Source organism: Amphiprion ocellaris, chromosome 16 (assembly GCF_022539595.1).
Source record: "Amphiprion ocellaris isolate individual 3 ecotype Okinawa chromosome 16, ASM2253959v1, whole genome shotgun sequence".
In the NCBI taxonomy this organism is placed as follows: Eukaryota; Metazoa; Chordata; class Actinopteri; family Pomacentridae; genus Amphiprion; species Amphiprion ocellaris.
Window position 1 is genome coordinate 7,845,159 of NC_072781.1, and position 12,005 is coordinate 7,857,163.

The following is a 12,005-nucleotide window of genomic DNA, read 5'->3' on the forward strand; positions in this document are numbered from 1 at the left end:
TTCCAGTCTTCATATTTCTTCTCACCAGAAACAGCGATTCTGAGCTCTCAGTTCTACCTGAGTGCCTCCAAATGTAATTTCACTGTATAATTGGATAGACATCCAGTGTCTGCTATCATTGTCTGCGCATTAACTTGAATCGTCCCATTTGCTGTTGACATTGTTTTCAGAGACTTACCCCTAAACACATTTGTATTTGTGCTTAAGTACTCCTTTCAGTTGGGGGAGCTGTCTTTGATTGCGGAGGAAGATGAAGGCCTCTTATATGACGTTATTACATTGTGATGGTTGTTTTGCGGAAAAGACAGTCATCGCAAAACACAAAGAGGCTTGATGCGTGTTTAGATAGCTTCTGCAAGTCACCCATTGATCTGCGCGTCGCATTTTGCCACCAACAGTGGCCCAGAGCTGTAGCCATAAATCATTTATTATGTTGTCACAGAAATCATTTACTCTCTTTTCTTTTCATAGCATTCAAATCTCAGATTTTCTAATACCCATACTAAGAGCCTTTGTGCACCCCCTGCGGTACACTCTAATTTACTTGTGGTGCCATTGTTAAACAGACACCTTGATGATGGAAGACCTCCTGTACACAATATGGGATTTCAAAATGTGTCAAGTCGAGTGTAAATCTTAGTGGCGCCTCTGGTGAAACAGATATTAATTTGAAACTCTATGCTTGGCGGACTGATGGTCTCTTTTTCACGTGTATTTCAGAATGAAATGAGTTCTCTGCAGGCTATGAGAGAGGTGAGAGAAAAGGCATATCAGAGGTTGGATTGGGCTCTATGGTATAATCCTTAATGAACTCCATTCTTATTTATGACCTGACAGGGCACTGTAACTCACCTCTCAATACATACTCAATGAAATTACTACGGCTATACAGTAGCAATTGCATGTCAATTGCTTCTGAAACAAAAGGTTACAGACGACAATCAATCAAAAACTCCATCAGAAAGTTTCTAGGTCAGAGGAAAAGCACCACAGATCCAAACACAGAATCTCTCAGATCAGTCTTCCGGTTTATCTTTCAGGAACAGCTTTTCAAAAAGCTGTTTTGCTGATGATGGACAGAAAATAGGTTGTTTTTAAAAGGTTGCTGTGGTTTTAGTTGTGTTATTTATGGGACTGCAGGAAGCAAAGAGGAGGACGGTTCAATCTGAACTACTTCAGAACTCTTTATTAAAACATATTTCATATTGGCTTCCAGTGAAACTTGATTGTTCATATCCTAGCAAGGGGGAACACTATAAATCATACTTACAGGATATAGCACTCCCTATGAATACATTATTCTTATTGTTTTTAGGCCTGTGCTTTTGCATTTTTATAAAATTCCTGAAATGATGCCATAACCTTTGTGTTTAGATGGAAAAGGAAAAATGGCAATGATTAAAAAAGAAAAGCTTACCTCCACAGTGAGCTCTCAGTAACAGCCCCCAGGTTGAAGTCATTCAGCTTAGTCAGGATCAGGATCACCTACAACAGAACAGCAGTAGATCTATTTAATTACATGTCAAGATCTGATTTTTTAAAAAAAAGTCTTTACATAAATGCCCCCCTCCCTCCGGAACACATTTCCTGTCTACTCCTAATGATGTGGAATGGATGCAACATGGCTGCTACATTTCCTTACTAATAAATATCAGTCCCATGCAGCATGTTATCCCCATGACAAGTGATCCTCATGTTGTCAGGAGACGTCGGTTTACTGGTGGCAGGATCTGAAAAAATCCTTGTGGGCTGTCAAGAGTTGTGTCTGTATCTCATGTGGAATGATACCTACATGACAGCAAAATCTGAACATAATTGTTCAGTGAACAATAAAAAGAAATGCAGTCAGTGGCTGCACTGCATCACCCTCTCTCAGGCCCCTTTTCTTTTTTCTTTTTCTAAACTTCTGCCTCACATTTGCTTGCAAAGTACTTAGCTCCAACAAAGCACCAACAAATGTTGACCTCTAATGCTGACGGTACATGTTGTGTTGTGCCACTTATTTTACTTGTTGGAAAATGTCCATTTCCAGTTTGTGCTAAATGCATTTGCGTGTTCTCTGAGGATGGTTGGACAATGTGCTTCTGAGGAATCAAAAAAGGCGGCCCATAAAAGCCTGCCAAGGCACAGAGGGCAGAGTGAAATGGTGTGCATACGCATTATTGTCACTCCAGTGGCATTATAAATGACTTCCCATGGGGATGCTCATAATTCAGCAAAGAAAGAGGGGTAGCGTAGAGGAGTTTGGGGCATGGGATGAAGAAAGGGAGAAGGGATGGTTGATAATAATAATCAAGGAGCGGAAACATGACACAATATGACGATTTAAAAAAACAAAACAAAACAGAAAGATAGGTCAAAAGCTCAATTACAGTGAGTTTAAACACATTAACCTTATGGGACCCATGGAACGAGTCATTAAACTGTGAAAAGCCACACAAGACTCAGAGGAACAAAGGCACGCCTGTAAGTCTGCTTTGAAAATGTTAAAAACCCAATTGACCCACAATTTAGCCATCAAATGGCCACTGTGCATGGCTGGGACTATCTGCATTACAGGTTAATTAACCAATCACACAGAGAGATAAGCATTTGCATAACTAAATGCACCATGTCTGCAAGGTCCAATGCTGGAGTCTGAATCAATTTGGAGTACAGACTTAGTTAAATGGCTGTGATGTTAGGCCTAATTGCCTGCTTTGAAAAATAGATACGAGAGAAAAACTCTGCCAAACTGTTGATCGTTTGTCTCCTCAGTTCTCCTCCGCTAACAACAATGACTCTATGTCATGGGACATTATAAATACGACGAGGTAAATTGAATCTGGAATTGATTTTATCAGTGTCAAACTAGAGGCAGCTCATTCGTAACCATAGGGATTCAAATATCCAGCAAGGCAAATTAACTGAGTGAATAAAAACTAGATGTTCACAGTCTTATGAGTTTCAATCACTCGTGCCACGTTTTGCACGTGAATCCCAATTTGATCAAACGCTCACAAATTTAGCTGAGGATGTAAAATAAGCTCGAAAAAGAGTCCCAAACGGCAAAACTCGATAACAAAAAGTCTCTCAGCACCCAGGCTGTAATTGCCATTTAAGAGCGCTCCCTTAACTGTTGTCAACGTGTCTGTGTGGTTGCCTCATTAACAAAAGCTGACCCATTGAATTGGGTCAGTGCAGATCTACCTCAGGGACCAACAGACTAGTGAGGCAGATGACTGTTTGGATGATTTGTCCCTAAGTGGATACATCAAGAGTACATCACTGGAGACTGTGTGTTCCCACGTCTTCGGCATTATTGATAGGCTGCGCATCTGTGGCGCAAGTCAATAGGGAGCAACTACTATACATGCAAATGCTCAGACCTGTAAGGAGAGTGCACGACTTCCACTGTGAGATCCCGACAAATGAAGCCGCATTAAGCACACGCTTCTAAGAGTTTATGATGCAGCCTTGCACTTATATTAAGACTGGGAACAAACAAACACAAAATGGCTTCCAGAATTATTTTGAGCCTTCTAGGTAAATACAATTCTCCATGCATATCATCGCTCACTTCCATACATGAAATTAAGTAAGGACCCTGGAAGGCCAAAAGCAGTGCATTTATTCATGTTTATGTTTTATTGATGTGAGCAAAGAGAGCTTTGCCCCGGGAAAGTCAACCAATCATTTTTCAGATTGGCTCTCACCCTCCAAGGAGTTGGGTTTAGTCATCCTTTTATCCTAACATTCTATTCTTGTCGCTTTCTTCCCCTTCTTTGCTTCCTTTTCCCTTTCGTTCGTTCATTTTTCAATCTCTCCTCCTTTGTTTCTTTCTTCCTTGTGAAACAGGCTCTCCAGGTACTGTCTTTTGCAGTGGTTTCTTGTTGTCTTTTTTAAATTTATTTTTACATCCAGCATATTTCATGAGGTAAATAAGGGGAAAAAAGCACAAAAAAGGCATATCACTGTCAGATGCTGTTTGGCCACGCGAAGATTTTGACTCTTTCAGATGGCTGACTAGACAGACGCCATGGCAACAAATGTGGTCGAGCCATAATGTCATTGTGATATACTGTATCAGCTCAACGCAAATGCGTCATCCGCACACATCTACACACTCCACTTGCAGAAGCACTCAAACATGCAGTCGTGGACACAGACTGTTAGACCAAATAATGTCTTTACAATTTCCATTTTAATCCCCTCTTTAAAAAAAAAAAAAAAGAGAAATGTTGAGATTTTAAGGTGCTTCAGTGGGACGTGAGAGGCATCTCAACACCATGATGGTGGGCAGAAGGTTTTCTACACAGTTCACAATTTAGGAATGAATCATTTCTATGTACTGTCCTGCAATATGGCTAATAATAAAATGAAACAGACTGCTGCTGCACATCAGCACAGTTACATTGTGCTTTCCAACACCGCACTTCCAATGGAACCTGTTGCTTATTCAGGCCCCAGTGAAGCATCATTAGGATGGCACCCCTCAAATATTATTTCTGTTTAATTGGGTAGTCAAAGGAAGTAGAGGGACCCTTACTCTAAACATCCCCACCTCCAGACTGTTGTTTCTTTTCTGCTCAGGTGGAACACATCATGACAAGTAGGAACAATCTTTAGAAATATGAGAAATGCAGCCACTTTCATGTAGATCTGAAAATGTTTTTTGAACATAACCAGAGGGGACGACTGAAAGAGCTAAATTAATTTCCAAGGGACCTCCAAAGTTGATAGCAATGAATGATTTAAGACTCTTTGTAACAACACGGCTACCGGCTGACACTCAAGAGAAGCGTTGACACACGGCTCAATTCTATTTACCTTTAGCATCATCTGAAAAGTTGCCATCTAAAATGACACACATTTACATTCTCATGAATACACATAAGCTTCTGTATATTGTACTGTAGGGTAAATGCATCCGTACAGCGAGGCAGCCATCTCCAGGGAGTAACCCCTTTCTATTTAGCTCCACTCCTCTGAGTCTAACCACAATCTTAAAATGTCTGACAACTCGCTGGAATGTATAAACACTAATTAAATCATTTTCTTAAACACAAGCTTTAATGAGCTGATTTTTATTCAAATATATCAGCTTTCTCTGACAGCTGTCTGGAGGTCAGTTTTGTGACCTTATCAGATTCGATAAGGAGAGTAAAGGTGTGTTTTGAATCCATCAAGTGATGGAGCCAAACATAATCTGACAAATCTGGAGTGTGGCCATTTTTGTATTTACCTGAGGTGTGTGTAGAGGCACGTTTACAGTAAGTGCGGTTTATTAATTTACAGCAGTAAAGAAATGCTAGATAGACGTTTGAGGTAATTTAGGAATATTGTCACCATTACAATGCTTGAGCATGAATAAATGGATTTTGACACTGTAAAATGTCCTGTTAAAAGACTGTGTGAAGGAAATTCAGAGATTTGGTCCTAAACACATCAGCATCAGTAGCTCGTTTACGAGTTACTGCACCTACCACAGTCGACAGTTTGCTCGCTAGCTCTGCCTTAGTCCAACAAATGCATCTTCCCTGGATGCCAGAATTTGCAAAACAACTCAATTCCTATGAGTAATGAGATGAAGAAGATGTGGATTGTTTCTGTAAAGAGCCGCATCGCTAGAGAGCTGAGGATCGCTACCATCACCCACCTCATGGTGAACATTTCACTCCAGGCAGTTTTATAAGGTTTTATCACTGGGATTCATGGGTGATGAACTGAATGGGGCCAAATGGACAAACCATTCCTTGGTTTTCATTTCCCTGTCCTGCCAACATCTGGTGCCATTGTCACCAGTGCATGCCCACTACTGCAAGTTGCCTTGTGTGCTTAATTTATTATACTAGGCAACTTAGTCCACAGCTGTGAAAGTGACTGCAATATTCCGTATCTACTGTGTGCTTTTGTGATTTCACATTTAATGTGTTGTGTTTGGTTAAAACAACCAAAGGCGTGCACTACGAAGCAAGATTAATGGGTTAGCGAGGAGTGTTGAGCCTAAAGCCACAGTTTTCAAGGCTCTGTTTTAACCTGGCTACATCACCATGGTAACAACAACATATGCTGCACAGCTAACCTGCTCTGGAGGAGGTTATGTATGCATAGGTTCGGGAACCTATAAGCATTTATTGACGCAGAAAATGCATGAATGCTTGTTGAAGTCCATTTTACACTGCTGGTATTGCAGCAAATAGCAGAAGGATTACGCACTTCTGTATACTATACTGTATTTACTACAAAGAGTATTCAACCAATGACGTACATCTTCTCATGTTTAAATGAATGAAGTTTAAGAGCTCCAACGTGGAGAAATACAGGGCTGAGGGTGCACCTGTAGCTCAACAGGTTGAGTGGGCAGCCCATAAACAGGGGCAATAGTTCCCAATGCAGCGGCCATTGGTTCAAGTCCAACCATTGGTCATTTGCTACGTGTCTTTCCCCCACTCTTCTCCCCACATTTCCTGTCTCTCTCCACTGTGCATTATAACAAAGACAATAAGGCGAGGTAAAATAAATGTGTCAACCTACACCATTAACAATTTTCTACCAGTATACCACTCCTGTATTGGTTCATACCACAATTCATTTTTATATTCCTTGTAGCTTTCCATTATAACAACAACAACCTGTTTCTCATGACTGATGTAGGCAGCATATAATTTTTTTTTGTGAAATAAGAGTGAAATGATGCATCAAATACCCTCTTTTATAGGGTTCCAGCACAGAGACTGATGAAGAAGACCTGGATTAACAAAGAAAACTGTTAACTACTGTTGTGAAACCCATTATTCTCTGATTGGGTTTTACGAAGGTACAGCAAAAAGTTCTCTGCCTCACCTGTAAACAAGGGATGGAACTCCCATTTTTGGGCATAAGTATACTATAAAGCATTATACCATTTCCTACAAAAACTCAAATGTTTGAAGCAATCAAAGAAAAAAAGAGAGGAAAGCACAGATGGCAGAAGCAGCCAAATGTAGCTTCAGAGTGATGATGGGGTCATGTATACTGTTCAGGTGTATCTGGAGAATCAAGATGTGACCTTCTTCTGTTAAGGTATAGCGAAGCTTGAACATTGGTGGACCAAGTGCAATGAAGTTGAGGGAGACTATGCTGAAAAGTAATGTAAGAACAACTTTCTCCTGTGACTTTTTCTGGTGAGGCAAAGAACTTTTTGAAGTACCCTCATAGGTTTTTTTTTTTTTTGATCCAGCTGACATAAAGAAATCCTGGCTATCAAACTTGCTTTGTAGTAGATGCCTCAGGTTAGTTTGCACGGTTAGTCTGGTTCATTTGAGGTTGATATGAAAGCTGTGAATCAGAGTCCTCAGTGGATACATTCCGAGCATTGCAGTGCAGATAACACAGCTTATTTTTTTCCTGGGTTTGAAGCACAATTTTGTATACTTAGTGACTTTTATTCATTCGAATTAGGCTGGGTTTGCAGCTTGTCTGAATCTCCAGCCAGCAACTTTACTATTTCATGGCTGTGTATTTTTCAGTTTTTTGTTTTTTTGACACAAAGGCGGCTGTTTACAGTCAAACAGCCCCAAGGCTCTCCTGTACACTACCTGCTCAGCACCAAAGAGCAGACAGACACAGTTAGTGATGAACTAGTGGCCATTTAGCAGCAAAGAGACGTGTTTGTCTTTGAAAAATAATTTTTTAAAAAATTTATATAGCATTAGTTGCTTATTCTGCCAAATATCAATCGTCAATTTTGGCCTCAAGAATTCAGAATCAGTCTGGCTATTACACAGACTTACTAAATATATCACTGTAAAATAGATCAAAGCAAAGAGAACAGGCATTACAACAGGTCATAGATCAAAAAGGAATTCTGTATGTCATTACAGTGAATGAAGACATGAGAAAGAGAAAATAAAAAGTCACTTCAAAACAATATGGAATATTTTTTGATCGAAAAGGGACAATACCTTGCTTTTAAATGATTTCAGGAGTGATTTGCATAATTTCGTACTGATGTCACAGTGTAAATTACCCAGAAATTTACCGTCCACCATTACTGGTTTAAATAACAGCTAGAGAAGTGGTCTGAGGGAGGAAGTGGGGTGAAAACCGTAGAGCACAGAGGGAAGAGCCCAATAATGCTGATCCACAGAGACCCTCCTAATGTATCCTGGCTATTATCAGATGCCAAAAGCTGGCATATCTATGCAAGAGGAGCAAGCTGGGACTCCATTGTTCACCTCACTACACTGCATTTCACGGACCTGTTCACGCAGATGCAATCCTGAGGACACAAAAATAAAACCTGTTTTATTTGTTGCTAAGCTCATTACATTCTCAACTTCATTAAGGCAAGGAAGACAGAAGCCAAGGGCAAGAAAGAGCCATTCGAGTAATTTGACAAACACTGTGCATTCTTTACGTCAACTTTCTAATTAATATCCTACATCTCCCTCCCACACCGAGCGCCCATCAGGTCTGTTGTCAACTATCACTTTTAATTTTCATCTCTTGTGCTATGAGTCGAAAAGGTCACCATGGAAGCACAAGAAAAATGAGCGTTTTGTGTCATTTGTTGAGCCAAATGGGACTTGCTTAAAATCTAGCACCGGCATAGAGGTAAAAAAAAGTAATCCGTACATCAAAATGAGCTCAACACTTAAGTGTCACACTACATTCAACTTGTTAGTCATAAATTGTTATTCCTTTTCTTCTCATAAGATTAAAGATTAATATATTCATGCATCTATTACAAATTATCTGAAGCAAACACCTGCAGAGAAAAGAAATACAGTATTGGTAGCAAATTTGCATAAATTTCTTTAAGGCTTGACAGCAGCGAGGGCAAAATCAAGATGCACCGCAAGTGGGTGGAGGGAAGAAAAACACAACATCTTGATTGTGGCTCGGTGAGGACGTCTCCAAAGTAGAGCACTTAGCAGAGAGACAAATGTCTTTTAAGAGAAATGGTGCAGTCGAAGAGAGGCCTTGCTCTGTCCTCAGCTTATCTGTGGACCAAATTGATTGTTTGTACTTTTGTGGGTGAAAACATACGCTGGGGGATTCGGCTTTCATCAAGTAAACCCCAGGAAAATGTCCCTTGTGCATTAGTCTGTATGTTTGCTTATCCACCCGACTCCTGAGCTGTGGTCATATAACCCTGATGCTTCAAGCTTGAGAGGTTTCACCAATCAATTCAGTCCATTATGGAGGGGAAATTAATGAAATGGGCTGAATATAAAAGGGTTTCACTTCAAATACAGCTCTATTGTGAGATCTTGTGGGTATGTTGTACTTTCTTCCTGCTAACGACAATACACAATAAAGCGTGCTGTTTGCCCTTACTGGGATAAAAGATTGTGATTGGTCTGCATTATTTTTTAAAAGAAAGCTTGGGGTAAAAAGTCAATAAAATATGTTTAATGGACTCGTATGGAAATATAAACTGCACTTGGTTGCTATTTTTCTTCCTCCTGTGTTTTGACGCTGCCATGCCATAATGCACTGTGGTTTGCACTAAAAAGGTGGAAAACAGCAATCAAGGACAAATCTGATGGCAATTTTAGAAGCCATTTAAATGTTTTGACACATTTGACAAAGTTTTAGTCACATACCGTGCAATCTAAAATTAATTTGATGCATTGTAAGCAGTGTGGAGAGCCAAAAATACAACATTAGCATTTTTGCTCTTAGAGGATTTGTGCACTGTGCTGCTCTTGACTGCTCATATGTAGAGTTCAGAGGTGGAAGGTACTGTAGCACGACTACATTTACACTCGTCGGTATGTTTCTACATTATTCATTAAGCAATAGAATAAAACTACAATTTCAAATTAACCAGGGTGAAATGTGATGGTATAAAATCTAATATAAAATGAACATTTTTTTTTTTATTATTTTTTAATAACTTTGGACACTAGTTTGCATTTTGGAGAACTTTGTGCAATCTAATGCCATTTAGACATTTCTTCCAGTCTCTTGTGTTCCTTCACAGCTTTGGCTCCTAATGGCTCGGCTTCTGCCCGGGGGGGTCTGAGCTGGAGCCAAAGGCGGTAGTGAGTCCAAATTGAGATTTTGGAAGAGAGAAGCCCTCCACCTAAAATGACCCCCTTCACTGCCAAAAGTGCTGTGAAACTGGGATCATGAGCTAAATGTCTCCCACATATCCACAATTTGTCTTTCTTCCCCCTGTCGCTCATTTGCATTTTTCATAATGCATGGAGGCAGAGACGGGCAACTCATTTTAGTTTGGTTAACATCAGTTTTGATTTCACACAGGAATTATATTTATGTACCACTATTTTGTTTTGCCAGTTATGTTTGGAGGGAAGCATAAAGGCTGCCAGGATTATGTTTGGTGGGAATTTTTCTTTTTCAAGAAACCTAAGTGCTATGTTCTTGTGCTAAACTGGAGTAACTGGGAGGTGGTTGGAGAGTGGTTGTCAGTGGTTTTCTGCCCAGTTGGGCGACTTACTTCTGTTTTTTTTTCACTAAATGGGAAGTTTGTTGTGACTCATGATAATTAAGGCTACTTTTCTTATCATTTGGGTAGGTTTCTCAGACAAAAAGTTGTAGTTGTAGTCCAGCAAATTGACCATTCTTCTTTCCAGAATATTATTATCAAGAATGAGAGGATAACAGTGAACTGAGTTCAGTGCATACGACAATACACGACAAACCAAATGTCATTTCAGTTCATTTCTGTGAGGATGAAACTTTGGTTACAAAGTGATGTTTTTGTGATAGCAGCCTCATAAAAGCTTATCTGTTCATTTAAGTGATGACCTTTTACATGTAATGTTATCTGGATAGTCTTGATAGAAAAAAACTCTCCCTTGTTTTGGATCAGTGATTCTAATAAAACAGAAGAAATGCTGTGTTCATATTCAGCCATGGGGCTATAATCCTTCTCCCTACAGAGACTTGCAAATCTGGCAACCCTGGTGGATGTTCAAAACACAGGTGTTTGACACCAGAAACATCATCTCCAACAGTTTAGACAATAAAAACCCTTTGGTTAAGGTTAGGGACATATCGGGGTTTCAGCTCAATGTTAACCTAAACATGTAGTGTCTCGTGCTTCTAGTCAAATTCTTCAAAATCTAACCAAGACCATTATCTCTGCATAGCAACAACATTAACAAAGTGCTGAGTACACAAACAATAGAAAAAGGTTTTAGCATGCTTTGGTTGCTACAACCAGATATTTTTTTACCTGAAGTGTCAACGCTTTGCAATTTGTCAAATACGTTAATATTCACTTATTTGGGTGATTAAGTTAAAAAAGTCTCTGGGCTACAAAATGTGTCTTTCAAAACACAGTCGTAACTACTTTGCACATTACTGGCAAATAAGCGTAATTGATGGACACATGGTTGATAATGCAGCCCTCACTAGGTCAAGATTGGCTGTTTGTTTATTATGCTGGCTTGATTTAATTACATTGAACATTTGATGCTACAGAGATATCCTTTAACATAAATTGGGTGAAAAGTGGCATTCTGAGCAATGAATTTGTTTGGTTTTCTATTAGTTTACCTGCTCGTTGTAATCAATAAAATTTGATGGTGTTTAATCATAATATGTGTAAACAACCACATTTCAAATACAGTAATTCCAAGGGGCTTATTGCACCATCCTAGCTTCACTAGACTATTTACACTTTGTTTACAGAACGTCTCTATATCACACAGACATGATTATGCGACGGTCCAATATGATGAAACTTCAATTATCTCCGTATGGAAAATTGGAGCATTGAACCAAATATAAGCAGAGCGTAGAAAGACTGAACTAAATGAGGATATAATCAAAGACTGAAGTGACATTATCTAACATTACAGAACCCGATTCTTGCACTGTGTAACTTGGATGAGCAGGTACAATCTCCTAATGAAAGTGTGTGATGTTTTAAATCACTATTCAGCTAACTACAAGATGAAACTAGATTTATATTCTCAGTGTGGACACCACCTTAGCACTGGTTTCCAGCAACCATAAAACAAAAAGAAGGAAGAAGATTCTCAGTCGGGACATTGTGGCAGAGA

The 12,005-nt window shown here is 39.5% G+C and overlaps 1 protein-coding gene across 2 annotated transcripts in view; it reads right to left on the bottom strand.

Annotated features, from left to right (window-relative positions):
- Positions 1-12,005, bottom strand: part of sorcs3b (sortilin related VPS10 domain containing receptor 3b) — an 87,001-nt gene that overhangs the window by 23,948 nt on the left and 51,048 nt on the right. For both annotated transcript variants that reach the window (XM_035956496.2, XM_023288562.3), the window contains exon 2: positions 1,418-1,485. Coding sequence is in view for 1 of the 2 variants with exons in the window: in XM_023288562.3 (XP_023144330.1) it covers positions 1,418-1,485 (68 nt within the window). In the remaining variant the exon portion in view is untranslated. The remainder of the gene's footprint in view (positions 1-1,417; positions 1,486-12,005) is intronic.